Raw genomic sequence first — 24,159 nt, forward strand, 5'->3', positions numbered from 1 at the left:
TACTTCTCGAAATATAAATTGTTTCAAAACATCCAAATTAAATCTCATAAACGGTTTTATTATCAATTTTTGGAATGTTTTAAGCGATGCTAATATTATTAAACGTTATTTGAAATCATATTTTTTTAAACATTTATTTTTAAAGTGTCCAACCGTTTTTCCGAGAATATTTTCCTAATCGTAAGTAAATTTGATGAAAATTTTTCATGATGAGAAAAATACGGCTAATGCATTAGTACGAATTTTAATCCAGGCTCATTACTTCCTTTAATGTATTACAATATTTTAATATTTCCTTGAGTAATGTTAGTTCTTAGTATCCACTCTCCTTAATTTATTAGCGCGTCGAGAAATAGAATTTCAACAAGGACTGCTTATGAATAAACAGGAAATAATTCCATAGCCCCTAAGCATGTACTGTCAAATCTGCAAAAGTGTGGAGTTACTGTTTTTATATTTCAAAATATAAATTTTCCAATACCTATGTATTTAAAAATGTTTTAATTACTTCTATCATTGCTTACATTTTGACTTATTTCAATTAAAATACATTTGCACTGGGATTTTATGTCCTTTTTTTATTTAATCATATTGTGATTCATTTTGGTACCCCTTAACCAATTTTGCTTTACTTTATTTTTTTTATCGACCTATTATTTGAGACCATTTATTATTTTTTAAGCATCTCTGACCAAATTGTGTTAACTATATTCTGTTTATTATATTCTGTCAGATTTACCGTTTTGGATCGATTAAAACGGCAATTAAAATAAATTGGATAAGAAAGTTTAGGTCTCTTGAATTATATAACTGTCTCCATGCAGATATGACAAATAACGCGGGGATTATTGATTTTAATGAGACGTTTAACTACTGCAAAACACACGATTTTCCATCGTTCTGGGAGCCATTTCTGACTAACCTATTAAAACTAAACCCTGGACTTCCTCCTGGACCCTCTCCATCTCCCATGGAGCAAGTCTTGGTCCTCATTATCATCAAGTCTGTTCGGATACTCGGTCTCCTCACATTAGGCGCTACCACCCCGCAAGCATCGGACAGCCGTCTCTTTATAGAAAGGGTGCACATCTTAGACCTGTGGGTAGGGACGTGGGGAGGTAAGGTGCACGGGCTGCCGAACGTAGTGTTTACCCGTTTGTGGTGGTTGGGCGCCATTTCTAGGGGGAGGTTGGCAACTACGAATAAATCGTAAAACAGATCATCAACTTTTAAATTCTTCTTGGCAGACGTCTCGACGAAAACGCAAGTTGAATCTTGAGTAGCGCAGTACGCTGCCGCTTCCTCGGGTTGAACAGTCCTGCAGCAATAAACACAGAAAATAATTTAATTATTATATAGCATAATCTCCTAAGATGATCATTTGATTTTTTATAAAAAAAAATAATATCTCAAGAGATATGGCGGTTTATTAAAATAATGGAATTCTGCTCATTTAAATACACGGGTCTATAACCAATCTATATTTTTTTTAAATAAGAGACATGTATCAAATATTGTATCCTATAGATTCATGTAACATCATAACGCAAGGGTCAAATCATCAGATCGCAGATCATCGTTTTTTATTTATCGTATTATATCATAGGTTTTAAAACTAAAATATACCTATCTTGACTGGAATTGAGCAATTTATCTGTGAGTTTTGGCAAATTTCTACTACTATCTGAAGAAAACGACAAATTTACTGGTTTGTGTATAAAGTACGTTAAATTCATAACTTAGATCATGATCATATAGTGTTTTTATTACACTTCACATTTTTAAATAAGTTTTTACTGTACGACTAAAAACGCGTTATGAGTTTTTTTTTTATTCACACAAGTAAATGTACAACAGTAATTTTTTTCGTATTTAAATGAATGTAAGCTCGTTTTGCTTGTAACATTAGGTTTGTTAAATATATGTTTTAACGATAAACGTTTTTGTCTTGCTAAGCAAATAATATGAGTAGTTATATTATGTCGACAAGCTTTTTCACCAACACGCAATTGAATATCGCGTGTTCTAATTGGTCGTATGAAGATAAATGGATCCCTTAACCCTAAAATTTTGGGTCAACGTCATAAACACACTTGGGTTAATCTATTTATTATTACTCGGAGGTGAACTCAATACCTTTAAAAATAATGAATATGAAAAATGTTTTATTAAAATATGAGTTGTAGTTTATTTTTATGGAGGTTTTTTGTACTAATAAAAAGGTTCTAAAATGATTTTTCTAACATACATAGTTCATATGCCGTTATATATATGAACAACAATACTATTTAATCAATATGCTAACCGCGCGTTTTATAATTTTATTCAAAACTTTCTAGCAAATTTAAAATGGTTCAATAACGCAATTATGTATTATGTTAACTTTTTTTATGTAAAAACAAATTTTATAATCGGGGAAAATTCACGATTAAATACTTCGTTCGCAAGGTTTTCTATTAAAATTATTAAAACATAATGAAAACGTGTAGACCAGCCTTATGAATGAAAAGTGAATAAGAGTTATCATTTTAATATAATATGGAATGTATTTATTTATTTGTGGATCGGGTTGTGGTCCCGTGGCTAGTGTTACGGACTCACGGATCAGAGGTCTAAGGTTTGAACCCCATTCTACCCCAATATGATTTCCATTTTCTAATGGTGAGTTATTTACTACTCGTTGAAAATGGCCAGCGAAATTGAAATATTTTGGTAAATTGTTAGAACGCTAATATTTATTTTAAAAATAAATTAATTGGTAATATGAAGTTGTGATTTTATTTTAATCAGAAATAATAATTGAACCCTCTTTAATTTGCCCAGTCGTATAACGAGCACCTACTTAAATAATTTTTTTTCCGTCTCTATCTGTAAAATTGAAACAGGCTGCTCTTAGTTAAAACCTTGAATAAAAAAATCGAGTGGAGATAAGTCTACCTCGATGTGTAGTGTTTGGCGCATTCGCCTACCATTCTTGATGCCCTGGGTTCAATTCCTGGGAGGGTAGATGTGAGATATTGATTTTAAAGGTTATTTTAATTACAATATTCCATTACTCTTACACTGGCTCCTGAAGCGTAAGACTGATCTTACCTATACCTTATTTAATGGATGATCATATATCTTACATTGGGTTCACCTATTCAGTGCCTTATACATCGGTTGTGGAGGGGGCAATTATGACGATGACTCAAATCAATTATTCGTTATACATTTTTTTTAATGCCTACTTTATGAGACAAAAATTCTACTCAAATAATTTTTTAAAACATGTTTAACAAATAACCAAAAAAATACCATATACATATAATTATTTGCAAAAGTTATCATTTTTATTTTATAGTTAATATTCAGTGACTAAAAAAGTCTATTAAAATTGCCAATGACTAAAGTTACAATAGCTAACTTCTTTGTTTTGAATTTTATAAATCAACTTTGACCATCGAAATTGGAATTCTGATTATTCGAAATAACTTTTTTGTAACTCGATAATGTGATCCTAAAGATTCTGGTGATAAGTTTAGAATTCAAATTATCAAATTATTCTCAGATCCATTAGTTCTATTTCCTGGAGTAAATTCCAATGAATTTTATCTGATAAAGCCATATAAATTTTCGGTTAACTAAGTAGCAAAGTCGTCAGTTTGAAACTGTTAAGTTTCGACTAGATCTACGTAAGTACTCTCAGATATCTCAATTCGAAGCCATTCATCTACCTTAAAATAAGAAGCCTTAATATAGGCGGTTAACTTTATTTTACAAAGTTTTGGTACCGATTTGATACGATACGCGGTAGTGGTATTTATTTCACAGATCGTCAAATTAACAACTTTTAAACTCACTTTATTAAACCCAGAGAAGCAATACGCTTTACCAGAAATAATAGCCATAAGAAAATATAAAGTACACAGATTTAGAAATTTTTTTAACTAACATTTTCAATCTTAATTAATGTCATGTAAAAATTTAAACTTTCATAATGTCTTTTCTACATGGATAAAGAGTAGAGACTTATAACAATACACAAGTATTGGCATAAGTTCTAAGGGTGCACACATAACCCACTCTCTTACCTGTGCGAATTCAACTCAGACAATAAGAATGTCTATTTTTTTCTTTAGTATACATGGCTTACCACATTTTATAGAGTACAATATTAAACAAAACTAAATTTACGCATATCTTCTTCTTCAGCCATGTTTTTTTCACTGCTGAATAAAGGTCTCCTCCGAACATCTCCATTCCTTCCTATTACCCGCTTTCATTATCCATGTTTTACCGGCTATCGAGGCAATGTCATCGACCCATCTTTTCTGCGGCCATCCAACAAACACTTCTTTTGTTTACCCATGGTCTCCACTTTTTAGGTATCCACCTGCTATAATTTGCCTTGCCAAGTGTCCTGCCCACTGCTATTTTAATTTTACTGCGTGCATGATTTACGATATCCAGGACTCTGGTTCGGCGCCTTACTTCTTAAAAAAAAATATGTCTTTAGACATACTCATACACCGAGTATCTGCCTTTAAATGGATCTTTGTGTATATTTTAGTTTCTGGCTACTTTTCTGAGTTACATAAATGGTTTCTAGTCCGTACGTCATCACCGGCAATATACACAATGCATAGACAAAAAATACCTACATAAATTTATACAATATATGCTTTCTAAAATTACAAAATCATTACTCTTTTCAAAATATTATCTAATACGGGGATAATGTTTATCAACAGTCAGAAGATTATCTTATGATTCAGTGAGTTGCAAACATTTATCAAATCCAAGAACAGGATAAAAAAATAGCCCATCACAGTTTTTCATGAGATTAAATTGATTTAGCATGTTTATACTGTTGTTAGTTATTATGGCTTAACATGGGCACAGCCTCAAAAGCCGTAATATGTTAGTGAAAATATATACAGATATAATTTGAAACGAATAAATAAATAAATATAAATGCTGCACAGTAACTCTCAAGCGTTTGCACGAGATGTGATATACTTATTACCACTCAACCTCCCCTTGATTTTACACTGGTACTTTGGTTTCTGTAAGATTGATATATTAAAGAGTTGGTAAAACCCTTCTCATTTGAATCTATTGTACAGTCCTACCATGTTTCCGTTCGAAATTAATAAAGATATTTTTAATTAAATATAAATATTTTAATATCGTTACTAAAGCATCATTGTTTTTTGGGCATTTGTTCGATATAACTTTAGGAGTTCCCATAATATATATGATCGTCACGTTTCTACACCTCACTCCGCAATTGCTTCAAAAGATTTTGTTTCATAATTATTAGTTGCTTTGAGATTTTCTGAAAAGGACCGCTGTGCATAAGTATGAAGACTGCGTGGTTGTATTGTATTATCTAATATAACTTTAATGGGCTTGGATCTCTTGTTATCATTCTTTTAAATTTTTATTCATATAAACGATGTTTTTTTATAGAATCATCAATTTCCTGATAAACTTTTTCCAACTTCAACAAATCAGTATGTATTCTTTTAGCATTATTCTCATGGTTCTCTTCCAAATGAAGTCATTTTCTTTTTTTTCATAAACTTGCCTATGATAATATAAATGCTCAAATTTTCATGTTTCGATTTTAAACATATTTATTTATTCTATGAATGCATAAACTTCATAAAAATGATATTTTTCAAATAAACTCTCCTTAAAAGCGTTGTTAGTTCTTAAATGTTTAAATTAGTAAATATTTTTGGTCAAAAATTGGAATTTTCGCTAGCCACTTCGATTTTTTTTGAATTGTAGTAATCTTATTTCTTTGCCGCAAAAAAGAAAAAAAAAGTTAAAGTTCCTAGAGAAAAACTTTCCTGTGCACTAAGCACTTCCTTCTTTCAAATTTTAAATACTTAATATTTTTTATCTATTTACACTTTTTATACACATATACAATTTAAATACATATAAGGGCGGATGTATTGCCTTGAGATATTTCTCCCTATCTATCTAAACTGATTCATTTTAAAAAGTTGACGCTATTCAGCGTAATATATTTATAAACATTCAAAAAAATATGTTATATAATTTAAAAGTAAAAATACACTTTACTTTGGGAGACAAATGGGTAAAACTAAAAAGAAAAGACTTAAAGGAAAGGGAAGAAACGAAAATTAAACCAGTGACATTTCAACCGTGATTTAAATGCGAAAAATGTTGAGACATCTCTGATATTGTAGAATAAATTACTTCGCCACTACCGTGAAAGATGGGGCCAAAAATTAGAAATATTTGTATGGAAAGTTTTTTTTCATTTTTATAAAGAAAAGATTAAACTTAAAATAAAAAAAATTGTGATACTTTACAAAAATATTATTTCTGGCAAAAAATATGTATTTTAGTTATTTGTATTTTTTATTTTTGTTACCTTATTTCTTTATCGCATTTATTCCCAGCGATGGCCATCGGTACTCGAGGAACGTGTCTCTTGCTCGTTCGTCCGCCGCTGTTGGCGGCCGCGCTCATTTTAGTCTCGAGAATCTGTTCCCGTAATCTGATCACCTCCTCAAACGACTCCCGACTGTCCATACTGAATACCAGAACGAAAAGGTCACCTGGAACAAGACACAAATTGAGTCTTCTATTTTATTTGACATTTTGTTCAAAGTTTATTATCATTGAGTGGGTGTAAATGCGGCATACTTGAGGTGTAATTAATAGGTCACGTATACCAATTTTCGCCAAATAATTAGTAGATACATCAAAGCATACAAGAAAATAAACAAGTTATTTGAAAACCAAAGCCGAACCTAAATTGTCAACACATTTTTTTTCCTTTTAAGGGTATGTTGCTATACGCATTATTAGTTTTTGTTTTATTTTTAAAAACAAAATCACTTCCTTCGTGGGGGAACGTCATTCAAATAAATTTATTTTCACTATTGTTTATTTACGTTAATTATTTACAAGCGTATTTTTTACCGTAATTTTTTACCGTAATCAGGTTAAGTTTTGATTACTAAAGATTTTCTTTGAAAATCGTGTATTGTTTTCGAATTCAATTTATTAAAACATAATAATCATTTGGCTCTTTTGATATATTTTGCTGTTCAATATTAAAATTTAATGAAATGCTTTTAGTAAAGGCAGAATAATTTATTGAGTCATTTAGTGATTTTTTAATTGATTCTCGCTACTGTTTTTTTAGCTTTATTAATACATGTTTTTTTCCACTTGTCATTGTTTCTTTTATAAAGTTTATCACTTCGAGGTTAACGAATATAATATTACTACCTTTGTTTTTTTTTTCTTTTTAAAATTTATTAAATACATTCATTAATTGAAATAAGTAAATAAACGATATCTATAATTATACAAGAGTTATTTCTTTAAAAATAAACATTTATATTGATGTGCAATTCGCAACAATGTTTTATTATTGTTCTAGATAAACGTTTCTTCTGCAAATCCAAAATTTTACTTGTACACAAAAACCGATAGTAAAGTATTTCATTTTATTGCTAACCTTCGCTTTTTTTAAATCAAGCCAAGCATAATTCATTTCCTTGAAATTTCGAAATATTTTTTTAGAAATGAAGGGTAAAATCAGGTGTTCCATTTAATTCGTACTTTTGAGAGCATTATCCTGTTTTGTGCATAATTATATTTAACAACCTGTGCTGCTTGTGGTTTAGTAACTACATCTAGATGATGTTTTTTATACTAATGTCTTTTTACAGATATTTTCCTGCCACCCTTTCAAAAGAATGGTACATAGCTTAAGCGGGTAAAACATGATATTCAACCCTCACTGTCTAGAAATTCAAAGAATGGAATGGAAGGTAAAACAAGAGTTTTTTAACCTTAATTGAAAAAATCCCTTTAGATTTCATGAATCTATTTTAGAATGTTAAATCAAAATTTAAACTTTATTATATCAGGGAAATAATAGGTTTTTTCAAAAAAATTTTAAAGTAATAAGGATCTAATTATTTTTTTGCTACTTATCATCATCATCATCGTTCCTTTTTCGCACCTAATGGTGCATAGGTTACTGCATTGGTACGCCAATCGCAGCGTATCTTGATCATTTTTGTTACATGAAGGTAAGATGATCAGTCTTCACATCACGTTTCAGGTACCAGTCCAGGGACTATGAAATATTCAAGTGTGAAAACACCCTTTTGAAAAAATATTTCACATCAACCATGCCGGGAATCAAAAGCGACACCTCTTGCATGGCAGGCTAACGCGCTGACCATTACACTACTAGGCCGACGAGGCTACTTATTAGGGGCATAAAACTTTTTGAATTTGTGATTTTGAATTCCCGTGAAAACGGTCATTGGATTGGTCACGCCCCTAATACGTCACGATTCTTGTTTTTCCAACATTGTTCCTGACCGTTCATATTTTTTTAGAACATCGTCAGGAATCTTGACGTCACAACTATCAATGCCAAACATGACGCGTTTTTCTAATGACATATTTTTTTAGAATTTTTTTAATGTACAATTAATTATTCTTAATCCATTTCTTATATTTTTATCTGTAGTATGTGATATTTCCCTATTACGTAGGTTGATATTTCATAAATACTTTTCATACTTATTTGTAATTTTTTTTATGGTTTTTTTTAACAATTTTATGAAAAAAACTTTTGGTTGGTGAATATTTTACAGTTATTAATTACAAAGATTTCTTTTCTGAAACCTTTGGAAATTCTCATATAGAAAAATCTATATGTATATATATACAAAAATATAAACCTACAACGCTTTGGTAAATAAAAAAACAAGTAAAAATGATAATTCTGTATAAAAAGACATAAAATGTGATAATAGTGCATACCAGTACAGCATGCGCGGTCCGTCCATATAACGCATGGAACCATCGCTTACCCTAAATTTAGCCAATAAATCAATGTTTACAGTATATTCAATAAATTTATTTTATGTCATAATACCTAACATATGTATTACTTTAATCTAATAGTACAACAATAATGTTTTTAATAACCGTGATAGACTGAAATTTTAAAATTTCGCCATACTTGTATAAAAAATCTAAATATGGCGGCGCTCTCCCCACACGCATCTATTATGGGCGTACTGGGATGATATTCCAAACGCGAGTTAAATACGCGAAAAAGAAGTGTTTTCTGCGACCACGAGAGCGGTTCAGAATAGCACCACTGCGCTGGTTTGGTTACTGGCTAATCTCGCGCTAGAAAATAAAAATTATGGAACTGTGGCCTAATGCTGTAAATAATTCGTTTCGTAAATTTATTCGTATCGAATGAGACGGAACCAGAGCGAAATATAGTTTTGATTGCGTTAGAATGAGATGGAAATATGACGAAAGAACGAGCTTACGAGACAAAATTGTGACAGAATAAGGCGTTTTGCTTCCAGTAGGGAGGGAGATCTCCGTACGAATCTTACAATTCACGCTTTCCCAAACTGAGATTCTTCTAGGTTATGGAAGCGATCGGATTATTCCAATACATTATTTTTAATACAACTACGGCCGCGCCGCAACGATTCGATGGTAATATTTTGACAATTAACCTTATTAAAATAATTATTTTGTGAGTAAATATTCAAAATTAAATTTATAATTTAATTAAAACATTACAATAACAATGTTTACTTGCCATAATTAAAAGGTTTACAACCTACCAAGCCTATTTTTTATTAGTTTCCGCCTTTAATTGATGGCAAACTCTTTTTAATAAAACTCTTATTTTAATTTATATACATTTAAAAAAACAAAATTATATAACGCCAAAACTTTGCAGTAACTGATGGTAGTATAATAACTCTTTACATATTTTGTGTATTGACAGTTATTATTTCTGAATATATGTATTCACTTTTTATTTATTCTTATTTTTTTACCTACATGTGAATTGTTTCCCTAATCAAAAACCTTCCTGCAGTACAGGTAAGGTCAATGTTTTGGTATGTAAAAAATATATGATAAATTTGTATGGTTCATAGAAACAAAAATAATTACCCATTGTAAATTTTTATATTTGTGACAATGGTGCACACCGTAATTTGATGTTATTCTCAAATCTTAAATTTTAAAACCGTTTTTAACTTATATACAGATTTTTTTTCATCAACAAAAACTAAATTAAAAATTCATTAACTTGACCAAGCAGAATTTACTGAATCACAGAGAACATTACAACCTTCAGCATTCGTGATATAAAATGCCCTTTTTTTTCATGGGGTTGGTTTTTGCATTTTCACATTTCCAATGCAAATGAGGTGTTTCGGTTAATCCTTTTGTTTTTGTTCGATACTCGTAGGGCACAAGAGCTCATTTATTTTCCAAGCTTTAAGGCTTACGTGTGCTTGTTTAACATGCTAAAGCTCAGTAGCCGTGAATATGCCACGTGGATAAATTTAAATTGTATTATGCTGGCGACGTTTGGCGAGGGAATTTCATTATTAAAAATTTTGGTGACAGTGCATGTTTGCATAACTAGTATGATGCATATTTTATGCTGATTTTACCTGACTGCCATTAAAAAATATTCCTGAAAATTTAACGGAATCATCTTTTACATCTTGTCGAGGGAAGGTTTTGTCGCATTTATTATTATTTATTTATTTATAAATTTATTGCAAAAAAATAATATACATACTTAATAACAGAGAATCTATATAAAACCAATTGATGTAAAATGAAAACGGAGTGTTCTCTGTTTATGATAGTCTCCATCTAACATGGCACAGCCTGTTCTAAGATGTAGATTTTATATCTTTAGAGCGTAAGTAGTCCTATACTAATAAAACAATAACATAAAAAAGAAAAACTAAAACTACTTAATTAAAAATGCCTATCTAATCAAATGTAAGAAATTAAAAATCATTATTATACAAATATTAAGTATATATATGTGCCAAAAATACATGTTACTTAAACATAAATAATATGGTATAATATATAATAAGACAAACATAAAGCAATGAAATACACAAAAATATAAATATTATGAATACCAATTATATAAAGTAATACGTTTATTGATTTAAATATATTTTTCAAAAAAATCTCTCGCTACACGATTTATATGTGCAGTTATTTTTATTTTAAAATTTGTTTTACATTGTGAGTCTTTTATATTTGGCAATAAATAAATCATTAAATATTTTTGGAGCAATTACATTGTATTGCTTTTTACCAAAGGCGGTTGATACAAATGGGACAATACAGTTAATTTGTGTTGCTGAACGAGTGTTTATATTCTGTTCGGTTCTTTTGACCTCACTTAATTTATCATAAAATTTAAGTAGTAGGCACCTTACAAACAAGAGAGAAATTTCAGGTTTTTTTTTACAATTATGAATTAATAAGGGTAAATGAAATGCTTCAAAGTCAAAAAAATTTTTTTTTTGCACATTAGTGCATAATTATAGTAGCATAAAAAATATTTTTAAATTCATCATTTTGAATTCCCGCGAAAACACTATTTCATAGGCCACGCCCGTCATACGTCACAAACCGCATTTAAGTTTGACGTTCTGTCATTTTTGTATGCAGAAAATGTTGTGTATTATTTCATCTGAGTTTATTTACACATATGAGTGATTTTAATTTTTGGGCATTATATCTGGAATAAAGGGGTTTTAATACTGTATAGTACCCAAATGCAGGATTACTTTGAAGACAACGCCAGAAAAAATGTTTTTAAATGTGCCCAAAGATGCATAAATACGAAGAAAATAGTGCTTCGCTATGAAGAGAGATATAAAGAAAAATAGGATGTTTACTTCCAAATCCGCTATCTATTGTTGTGAAGATCACTTTAATGTAAGTATTATTTTAAGTATTCGTTTGTTTTTATACGTATTTAGTTTGTCATTAATCACGGATATTCTGACATTTCGTATAACCTAACATTTATTTTGTCGCTACGCTATCGATATATTATACTTTTCCACGTTCATAGCGAGTATTTTTATTTATCCAATGAGTCTTTGGCTGGTTTAAGTGGCCACTTTACACCCTGTGTAACATTCACCATTCTGCCCATGTTTGAGCGTCCACATTTCCTCAACTCTTCCGTCTGTTGACTTTTGTAAAGTAAAAGAGCTGAAACCTTTATCACGTCGATGTGTAAAGTAGCCACTTAAACCAGCCAATGACAGGTCATTAGCCCTGTAAATGCCTAGACTTCAATATTCCCTTCTCAAAAATGTTTTCCCTCTCTGTTGAAATAAATTTAAATATGTACAACTCCCTAGGGGGGAAATCCAGCCAGTCTGCAAGCATTTGGACATACTCAAACATTGTTGAGTAAAATATCCTTTTATAGGAAAACTTGTGCGCGGATCATATCCAAAACATACGCTGTATTCTACAGGAGAACCAAATCCTAAATAGTTCCTTGGCTATGTGGTTTGTAGATTACAAAAAAGCGTTTGATAGTCCGCACAGACCCACACTCTGAAAAATACTAAAATCATATGGGGTGCCTATAAAACTAGTCGAACTTATCAAAACCCTTCACTCAAATTACGAATGCCAAATCAGATTCAACGATATTGTCACAGATTGGTTTGAGGTCACAACCGGAGTTTATCAAGGTTGCGTCCTTGCACCGTTCTTTTTTAAATTCTCATGGTGTTCATCTTAAAAAGGTCAACACCACTAGATCAAAGAATATCCACCTCCTCTTACCAAAAACTCTGCGACTTAGAGAAACAATTTTTTTTTAAAAATTTTATTTTACTATTTTTTTATATAAAACGAATAACCCGCTAAGCCTCTATTTAGAGACCAGTCAGCAGGTATAAAAGAGGAAATGGAGAAGAGAAAGAAGAGAAAGAAAAGAAGTTATGAAAAATAAAAGGGAACGCAAAAAGTATTATTTCTATTATGTACTTCAATTCAATTTCTAGATTCTTAATATCATTGATTATATTATATGTTAAGGCTACAAGATAAATAATATTTCTTATGTATTACGAAAAAATATAAATAAGTCAGTTATAATCATTTGGTTTAATTTATTGAAATTAATACATATGCTTTTGACGTTAATAAATTGAACAATAACATAAAACACATAGTTTATTGATAATTCAAAAGATATGTTGTCCGTTGTTAGTTCAAATGACGTATGAACTACATAGACTCTCCCCGACTTCAATATTCAGAGTTCAGGGTGAAGAGAGTAAAAATAGGAAAAGCACGTTTTAGGCACTATGAATATTGATGTCTCGTTGAATAGGCAAGTAGTGATATAGTTACATAGTTAAGTTTAATCCCGAAAATAATATAAATGACTTTTTATAATGTATTTGCGGTTTCGTTTACCTTTTCTATACATTATTTTAAAAAAACATAAAATAAATATTTTTAGAACCAGATTTTAAATAGAAAAATTATCGATTAAATAGGTTTGAAGTATATTAATTTTTATTTTATTTATTTAAGTATTTAATATATTCATAAAGAAGTTGGTTATGCCACATTAACTCTATGTGTACACACCTTTATACATAGGACATTTACTAGGATGAGGCGTTCAAATTTATTTGCTACCTACGGGGCCCTAGTTAAAATGTTGCATTTGCCTACCGTGGGTACCGATATTGTCCCAGCCAAAGATTAGCTGAGCTGATCGTGATTGCATGTGCTTTTTATATTCTCACCGCGACCGCGACTAAGATATTTGCGATTAACAACTATTTTATCTACTGTGTCATGTAATCGTCAAGTGCCCCTCCTCCCTGACTATTAGATAGAATCTGATGCTGACTGCCGCGACAGAAGTTCAAACAATAAAGGTGCCAGAACCCAGAATAAGGTAGGTTATTGCATGCATTTTATTTAGGTTTCCGTGGCAAAGCAAATAAATGATAACGCATTCCGCGAACCAGCATTTTGAGCGTTTATCTGCTAACGGGCAAGTGGCGCGATCAGGAGTGATACGCAAAGAATTCAACCCGTTTTTACGTATTTTATAAAAACGTGTTTTGCGTGATTTACCCAACCGTTTATTTACAACTTAAAACTCTAAACACTAAGACATTAGAATTTAATTAATATTACAAACCAGCAATATTAATTTATAATTGCCATGTTTATAAAACCTCATTACATGTATCTTTTAGCGAGTATACTGTCGGTCCGATAAGAATGTCTGCGCTCACTAAGTGAGTAAAATATATATCTAACGTAGGCATTCATGCATTCAACTCATTCATTCATGCATGCAAAAACAAAGTATAAGTTTTATTTCTCCAAATTTAATTTAAAATGATACACAAAGTTATTGCAGAAAATATTAAAAATATTCATGTATTCATTTAAACTTTTTTAAAACTGAATCTTAAGAAAAAATATACTACTTTACATTTACTACTTTACTCTAAGAAAAAATACTACTTAGAAAAAATATACTTTACATAATTTAAGTATGATTTGGGATCAATATTGCACGATATCAAGTTGATTGGTCAAAGACATATTACCTACTTTAATTTAGATAGACGTATTATAACGCTCTCCGGAAAAAAGAAAGAAAAATTATGCTTTATTATACATGAAATAAAATGCAATTAAAAGTTATTCATATATGCACAGGAGTCATCGTAAATATAATTTCTAATGTAAATCAAAAAAAATCTTAGATTTTTTTTAAATCAATTACAAAACTATTTACCCAATTTTGTAATTGCGGATATATTTTGTTTTAAATAACTAGGTTCCCTTTTAAATAAACCACTGTCAAAATGATTTACACTTTATTATGTATTATACATACCCGAGCTCTTAAATTTTTATGCTGATTAAATTACTTACACGTTATCAAAGTACGAGTAAGCTTTATATGATATTCTGCTAAATAATATTATATACCTAATCGTAAAAATAATAATACAAGAAGAAACGGGTATTGGTTTTACTGTCTTGTGAAATATTAGCCATAAAAAACACAGACATCCGTAAATTTGTTTGTTTTATATTATCTTTACACGTGTAGGTAGTAAATTTACGATGTGAGTTGAAGAAAAATGAAAAATAAAAAAAATAGTTTTTACTCTTATCAATCGATTAAAAAATTAATTGCTTTCTACCACTAAGCAAATATCAAACAACAATTTAAATCAACAAATAATAATAGGTGTTAAAAATTTCCAATTAGAAAGTATTATACCACAAATGAGTGAGTGAGTGAGTTTGTGTACATACTGTTTGTTTACCCAATAAAAATAATTAAACTGAGAAAAGCCTATGGCTTTATCATCGTTCCCTTTCCGCACTCAATAGTCCATAGGACACTGCATTGGTACACCAATCGCAGCGTATCTTAATCTATGGATGTACAAACTCTAATAATCTTAATTATTTGAGTTTGTATATAAATTAACTTCATCGACATGCAGTCGATGTAAAGGGAAACCAAACACGAATATTTGTTATTTATGCAGCTAAAAATATAAAACAAGTTAATTATTACATAGTTTACTCAAGAAATGAGTACCAAAATTGTACAAACTCATCATATTTATGCTTTTTTTTATTTAAGCTTACTTTTAAAGTGAATAAGACATTAAAATCTCAAAAACAATTTATTCATTTGCACAAAACTTTTTAATCTATCATTTATTTTTATTGAACAAAAAAACTGTATTTTTAACGTATATTCCTTCTGTTTTTATTTTTTGCAGCATGACAGTAATTTATTAATAAATAATTAACATACATCTAAACTCTTACGTATATATTTTAAGCATGCACTCTACTTTGTGGTATTTACACATTATGATAGCAGACTGTGTTCTGGAATTACTGTCTAGTTTAGAGATCCAGAATAGTATCTAGTGACAACTAACTTTGTTATGAAGGCAACAGTCACAGTACTTTTGTTCCAGACTAGGGGGTACTAAAATGTCGCCAGTCAAACTGGCTACGATATTTTTGCTAATGATCTAATCTGCTCCAGCTGAAAGAAATAAAACTTTCTGAACGCAATACATAATATGAAACAATGCTCATTATAGTGTTTTGTGAAAGAACAAAGACAAGAAAGCAGATGTAAGTTTTTAAGGGGTTGTAAACACGTACTGAGAGTAAAAGTCACAGAAACCATTAACGGAAACAGAATAGTACGTACCCTTAACGGATCCGTGCTTTCAAATTAAGCAAACAAGGGAGCTTTCACTGAAGCCTGAAAGATCCGAAGCTTCCGCCTATCCATGCGAATATATCCACATTAAAAAAGGTTGGCCGTGAAAGCGCTTTGGGAATTCATATCACAATGCTTTCACCCAAACGTCAATTTTTGCATGATTTTTAATATGCGTGAACTTATTTTGTTTGTCATATTCAGCGACTGACGATGATTCTTACTGAAACTTGAAATCCATTGAAATTAAATTGGCGTGATAAAAAACTAAGATTAAAAATAGCTTTGTTTCTACTGTTCTTGACAAATCATTGACTATTTAATTTTAATGTGGGATTTTATTTAAAATGCTGAAATAAAATGGTGTACTGTTTCACATCCTATTACAAATCCCGTATTATTTCAAATCAAATATCTCGATGAAGAAGCATGTTTAGCTCCGAAACTAACCGTAATTTAAATAAATAAAATACGGTTGAAAAAAACTTTTTTTGTTTACCTATACTTTAAAATGTTTAAAACATTAAATGACATCAAATGAATATATAAAATTAAACATTTATATAACATTCACTAAAAAAGTAAAAATACTTATTATTTAATCCGATATTTACATTCAATCCCTTATTATCTTTCTGCGTTGTGATAGCCAAGGACGTCAAACATTGAACACATCACAGATGACGAATTTTAGGTTACTACCTGCCAACTTGTTATTTGGTAAGAATTAAAATATTTAGCTTCAACACTGTTTTGATTATGTCCAAATGTTTATAGACAGGCTGGATTTTCTCCCAAGAGAGTTATAAGTTAGTTGCAACATAGAGAGAAAATACTGTTTAAACATAGGCAGAACGGTAAATGTTACACAATTTGTAAAGTTCCTACTTAAATAGGTCGCAAGCTCCGTAAAAGCCTAGACTTTCATATTCTCTTCTCAAAATTGTTTTCCCTCCGTTGAAACAAATTTATATTCAATTTTAGTTTGCTTAAAAGTCTTGACAATGAAACTGTCCTGCTTCGAAACAGGTCATTATATTAAATTAGGCAGTTATATTAAGTATTAAAAATAAAAATATTCCGCATTGCGAACGTTATATGTAAATAAATGAAAAAACTATATATATTTTTTTTAATATATTCTGCAATAACTTTGTGTATCATTTTTAATTAAATTTGGAGAAATAAAACTTATACTTTGTTTTTTGATACACTCACTTTATTTTTACCAACTAGTTTCGGTAACCAACTGTTACCTTCTTCAGGGTATTTTTATAACTAAACATACATAAAAGAAACAGTGAACAAATTAGTGGGTGTCGATAAGAATAAGGAGGGGGTAATTGTGTTTAAGGTGGGGGAAGGGAAGGGAAGAGGGTAATTGAATTGAAATATTGCATTTAAATAATAAAAATAAAATAATTAATCTTTTTGATATTTTAGAAATAAAAAAGCGGTAAAACAGAACTTAGACATAATTAATAATCAATTAAACTTAAGTCATAGTCCCATTTTTAATATTTTTCCTATAAAATCGAACTCTACCCTGAACGCAATTACCCTCTTCCCTTCCCTTCCCCCACCTTAAACACAATTAATCCATCCATTATCCTTATCGACACCCACTAATTTGTTCACTGTTTCTTTTATGTATGTTTAGTTATTAAAATACCCTGAAGAAGGTAACAGTTGGTTACCGAAACTAGTTGGTAAAAATAAAGTGAGTGTATCAAAAAACAAAGTATAAGTTTTATTTCTCCAAATTTAATTTAAAAAAACTATATTTTAACAATGCTTTCAAATTCAAAAGACTGTATTTTGACAACGTTATAAGTTAATAATTAAAATTCATGTAAATCTGTGGAATTACTTTGTGAAATTAAATTTTTATTTTATTTAGTAAATAAAAGAAAGCAATTAACAAACGTTGGATTAACGTCTCGTTTTTTTCTATTTTAATACGATAATTATATGAAAGAACTGTAAGATAAGAATGGAATAAAATTTTTTAACTATTTGTTGAACCACGCAACAATTGAAAGAGTTGATTTCATTAGGGATCTTGGCGTAATTTTTTATGATAAACTTACATTTATAAAACATATTGACAAGATTTCAAATGAGGCGCTAAGTATATTGGGATTTATTTGTAGGGTTACTAATAAATTTGAAAGTATCGCACCAATCAAGTCACTTTATTGCTCCCTGGTTACAAGTCGTTTAGAATATATTCCTCCAGTCTGGTCGCTGGTCGCCCCATTATCGTGTACATTCTGATTCACTCGAGCGTGTCCAGAAGAAATTTCTAAAATATATTAATTTTAAACTTCATATTCCAGCTGCTTTATATAATTATAATCAATTGTCGTCTTCAGCAAATCTTTTAAGACTTTCTGATAGAAGAATCCTAATTGACCTAATATTACTTTTTAAGGTGATCAACTCATTAATTGACTGTCCAGATTTGCTGCAGTTGGTGTGTTTCCGTGTACCTGGTCGACATACCCGCCACAGATCTCCTTTTTGTACTGCAAGTTCTAGAACCAACTATCACATGCACTTGCCTATCCCTAGGCTCCATAGATTTGGCAATCAGTATGAGGACAAGGCTGATATATTTGGTTCTGGACTTGATAGTTATAAAACGAGTCTGATTTCTTTTTTTCTCTTGCAATATTATTCATAAACTTTTCTTTATATTAAAAAATGTGTTTCCTTTTTTTGTTTTTTCATATTTGTGTATTTATTTCGTTAATATTTTTGGTTGCTTATGTGTATTTACCTACTTGTTACTATTGTTATAGTTATGCAATTTTATAAATTTTTGGTATGTTTTTAAATATGTATTTTTTTTTTCATATTTATGTTCAATATATGTTAAAGGCAATTTATGCCGTTTATGTAAAATAAATAAAACGAATGATATAACTGTTAACTGTATCCTGTATGATAATAATGTCGTGCATCTTGCTAGCAGCAATGAAGACCTGCAATTCTTGGTAACGAAAGTCTACGATGAAAAGCTAGTTGATAAAGAATGTTGATAAATCAAAAGTAATGGTTTTTGAAAGGGATATAAATAAATGTTAGTTAAGTGTGAACAAAGATATTCTGAATCAGGAATAAGAGTTTGTGTATCTGGGAAGTATGTTTACTAGTGATGGAAAGACTGTAAAAGATATTTAAACGAGGGTGAGTGCCGGGAACAGAGTAAATGGTGCACTGAAATCTACCTTAGCAAACAAATGTTTGTCGTAGGCGGCAAAACTAGCAGTTCATGTTAATCACAATGCAGTTCTTCACAATGCAGTTCTTCACAATGCAGTTCTAGTGCCAACCCTAATGTATGGGAGCGAAGTATGGGATTGGAAAAAGTATGATGAAAGTAGGTTAAATGCTGTCGAAAAGTGATTCCTTAGGCGAATGTGTGGTAAAATGATGTATGATAGATGCACAAATGTCGAGATCCGTATAAGGCTGAGACATGCATTATCGACAGAATCAAGAAAGGGGTGCTGCGTTGGTTTGGACATGTAGAATGTAGAGCGAATGAGATGCTAGAGAACGGCTAAAAGGATCTACGATTGTTGACGGATGCAGAAAACGAGGAAGACCGAGAAAGACATGGCACGATCAAATTCATTAAATACTTGAAGATGGACATGTCAAGAGTAGGAATAATCGGCGTACATTCATGAGAAGATGTATGAATGTAGAGGAAACGAGGTCTTTATACAAATATAGAGTGGTGAAGCGTTCTCTCGTCTCTACGGGGAAACGGCGTGATGATTTGTTTTCTTGTTTGAACTTTACGAAAATCAACAGATGGAAGAATTGATGAAATATCAATGTTCAAACATAGACAAAAAAATGATGAATTTTACTCGGTTCATACAGTAGCCACTTACACCCTGTAAATGCCTAGACTTTCATACTCTTTCCCAAAAATGTTCTCCATCTCTGTTAGAATTTGTTAATATTTATTTGTTTATTGACGGTTCGTTCAATGAGCCTATTTACAAAATTGTGTTCCAAAAATAATTACAGCGGTAAACATTTACAATGTAAAATGTTACCACAGAACATGAAAAAAAAAGGAATCATTAAACTTAACAATTTAATGAAAATAAATTTTGTTTATGCTATACCATTTATCCAATTTACATTTTTTTTCTTAATGAGTATAGCATTTTCATTTTTATAATTGTATATTTTAAAGTCCTCGGCAAACCGTAAAATATAAACATATTTCTTAATTGTTTTTTTTATTACGTCAATTACCAAAAAATAAAATTGGTCCTAAGTGGGATCCTTAAAAACTCCATTTGTCGCCAAAAAAGATTGTGACATAAAATCATTAACTTAATATCTAGTTTTACAACCTTACAAATTCAGCATATTCCTAACAAATTTTATTTCTTCGTTAAAATTTTATGACAAACCTTGTCAATAACTTTAGTTAAATTGGTATGGATGGAATCTACTTGGCCTTATGTTTTTATTCATAATTTATTCGTTGATCAGTTTAGTAAAAAATCAAATTTCTCATAGTTGATTTGCCGAGAGTAATACAATGTTGAACTGGTGGTATAACGTGTCTATTTGAGAATTTTTTAGCCAAGTAGAAAGCTTTCAAATAGTTTCAGAATGGTCGTTTGATTGCAAATACGGATGTATTTTTTATGTTATTTTTCTTACTATTAATAAAAGTGAAAATTCAATGTGATCTAACTAAATACAAGTAAAAAAAACTGTGTTTTTAAAATTGTGTTTATTGTTTTGTGTTAAATTCCATTTTTCCTCGACAAATTAAACACTTTTCATTTCAGTTTTAATGTATACATCTTTGTTCATTTGCGTGTATTTGTACTTGTGTATCCACGTATTTTATCATTTGTGTATTTGTGTATCTATGTATTTAATCAGTACTAGTATACAAACAAGCGTTGAATAATAGATGATAGGTACGTTTATTCAACTCACCAGTTAGGAAACTAAGCCTTCTCATGGCCGGAAACGGATGGTTTCCGGAAGTGTCCAGCAAGTCCAACTGATATATTTCTCCCCTTATCCTGTACAGTTTTCTGTGGAAGTCTTCTATAGTCGGAGTGTAACTATCTTCAAACTTAGCGCCGAGGAATCTGGCCACGAGAGACGTCTTTCCGACGCGTGCTGACCTAAGACAAAGAGATAATACGTTTTACAAAGACATCAAAACGTAGAAATAGAAGGAGAAAAATATGGAAGGTCCCAGGAAAAAACCGTTTTTTTTTTGGTCATACAAAATATTCAATTATCCGCTAAGTACACATTCCATATACATACACCAAAACCGTTTGAGAGACCTGAGGGTTTCCTATTAGTTTTGCTCATAATTAAACATTTCTGTGTCGAAAAAGGAGTAACTTTTACAAATCTAAATTTATTGCCACAAAGAGGGATAACATTTTCGAAAAGGGAATTTTGAAGTCTAGACATTTACAGGGCTAATGACCTGTCGTTAGGCGGTTAAAGTGACCATTTTACACACTGTGTGACATTTAGCAAATGTTTGTGTTAAATTAAAAAATATTAAAACTTAAACTTTTGGCCGCTAGCGCCATTTGTTACGGATTATTTATCAAATGGAAAATATACTTTTTTTATGTGCTGTACTACCGCTATAGACATTTTATTAGAATTTTAGCAGCTTACCAATCTAAAAACTCACCGCTCGCACTGATACATACATTTACGTATTATATATTATTATACTATATTGGCTCTAAATGTTATCATCTTTGCTTTCTTTACTTAAACATTTCCCAATAAAAGTATTCAGGGTAATAGCAAATACGATTAAACGGTAACAACGATAACAAAAACTCCGTATAGAGTGAAAAGGCATTTCCTTTGTCGATAAATGCAAATATTAGTGGAAGGTTTAAGTTCGTGTTTGCATTCGACGCGACTCGGTCGTTCGGTACCTAGTCAGTAAGATCGGTAAACATATTCTGAATCTCTGGTTGCGTGCTTTGCAATACATGCTAAAGAGGGGTGTGTAGATAAACGGTTAACGTTGTTTCCAAGTGGATTTAACACCTCGCATCTAATTGCTAAAATTTAATTCTATTTTACAGAGTTCATATTTGTAGGTAGGGAGCAAATCATAAAATAAACCTTATCCTTTACAAGCAAAATATTTGAATAAGTCAACTTTGAATTTTCATTATCTTGTGTCCCTATCGGCACTCGGTGGTGCATAAGGCACTGGATTAGTACATCAAATGCAGCGGAACCATTTTATTTTTTTTAATAAAATAAAACGTTTCTATGATTGACCCAAGCATTTCTTGTTTTGTGACCATTCTTTACGAGTTGTAAAAAACTTACCATAAGAAAATGGGAACCAAGTTTTGGTAGAGCGGGGTGCAAACCTCGGACCTTTGAGTTCACGAGACTACGCCTGTTAAATGGAGCACTGCATTGGCGCTTCAAGCGCAGCGTATCACGATCATTTTTCTATATGGAAGGTAGGGTAGGTTTATCATTTCTACGGTACAGGTGGTCGGTCCAGGAACAATTCAATATTGCAGTATAGAACCAATTTAAAAACAAATATTTCGCGTCCCCCCCGCCAGAAATTAAACCTAGAACCTCAAGCATAGCAGATTACTGTTTAGACATATTAAATTGTTTTTACTCACAAACACGAATCAAAATAAGCACAAATATGAGATAAATTTTAGGATTGTAATGTACTTTTACGTACTTGGCAAAACACGAATGATTGATTAAAAAAAGATACTGCCATACGTAGTAAACATATCAATTGTTTGTGCGGCATATAGGTAAATATTCTTGTTTTTTTAAAAAATATCGTAGTGCTCAAGCATAATGTGTTAAGAGTATAGGCACTAAAATAGTAACGTGTCGGTACATTATATATGTTGAAGTTGCAAGCGGCGCGAGGCGGCCGGCTCTATTCATTCGGGTTTTGCCTTCTTAGTCACTCAAACGCCTTTGCTATTATAATTGTACTAAACATTTTAATAAAATTGTTGTACGAAATATCAGAGTTTTCATTATTAATCTTAAAAGTATTTTTCGAACCTGTCAATTGCAATTACTTACAACTGAATTACTTAACGATCTGAATGACTTATTCTGGCCTGGGCCAAAAATATAAATAATAAATTCACAAATATAAATAATCATTGCTTGTTATTTGTCGAATTTAAAAAGACGTTGTGTATCACTTAGAAGGCTATATTTTCATAAAAGCAGTTTTTTGATGTAAAATAATATAAATCAATTCTGAATTGAGTTAGAAAATATAAAACACTGCTGATAAAACAAGTTGTTTCATATTTTAATAAAGAAGGAAAACCCTTTTTGAGATAGGGTAAATCTAGATATTTGTTGAACTTACGACTTGTAATGGGCTAGTTTGAGTAACATAATTACACTCATTGTAATATTTGGAATTCTGCCTGTTTGAATATGTATACTTCTTCGTTTTGTCTGTGTGTTCAAAATTCTTACGGATTATTTATTAATTTTATAGATGTATATTATACAGAGGTTCATTATTTCAGGTCCCGACTAGCTAGGAAATTCCTGTGTTGAGGCAGGACTTTCTTTGTTAAATGTGTTTTTTCATTAATTATTATTCCCTTCCCGCACCTAATGGTGCATAGAGCACTGCATTCGTACACCAACTGCAGCGTATTTTGATTATTTTTGTTACATGATGGTAATTCTGGTAATATCAGGCTTACGCTTCAGGTGCCACTCCAGGGACTATGAAATATTATTGTGTAAAAACACCCTTTTAAACAAATATTTCATATCAACCTTGTCGGGAATCGAACCCGAGACCTCTCGCATTTTAGGCAAACGCGCTGACCATTACACTGCGAGGATTTTAATTAAATGATGCTTATATAATTTAAATTGATAATAGTAATATTTAAAAAAATATATATATATGAATGAGGAAACATACCAATAATAATACAAATTCAAGCAAAAATATTTATTACAAAATATAATATAGT

The 24,159-nt window shown here is 30.7% G+C and overlaps 1 protein-coding gene across 1 annotated transcript in view; it reads right to left on the reverse strand.

The window, feature by feature from the left end:
• Positions 1 to 632: 632 nt before the first annotated feature.
• Positions 633 to 24,159, reverse strand: part of LOC148275441 (GTP-binding protein Rhes-like) — a 38,646-nt gene continuing 15,119 nt past the window's right edge. Inside the window, exons 2-4 of the mRNA XM_088235708.1 lie at positions 21,104 to 21,297; positions 6,395 to 6,581; positions 633 to 1,318 (exon numbers count right to left, since the gene is read on the reverse strand). Of these exons, the coding sequence (XP_088091834.1) occupies positions 871 to 1,318; positions 6,395 to 6,581; positions 21,104 to 21,297 (829 nt within the window). The 3' untranslated portion in view covers positions 633 to 870. The remainder of the gene's footprint in view (positions 1,319 to 6,394; positions 6,582 to 21,103; positions 21,298 to 24,159) is intronic.

This window comes from Micrasema longulum, unplaced genomic scaffold (genome assembly GCF_059751315.1).
Source record: "Micrasema longulum isolate JH-2025_06_02 unplaced genomic scaffold, ASM5975131v1 h1tg001425l, whole genome shotgun sequence".
In the NCBI taxonomy this organism is placed as follows: domain Eukaryota; kingdom Metazoa; phylum Arthropoda; class Insecta; order Trichoptera; family Brachycentridae; genus Micrasema; species Micrasema longulum.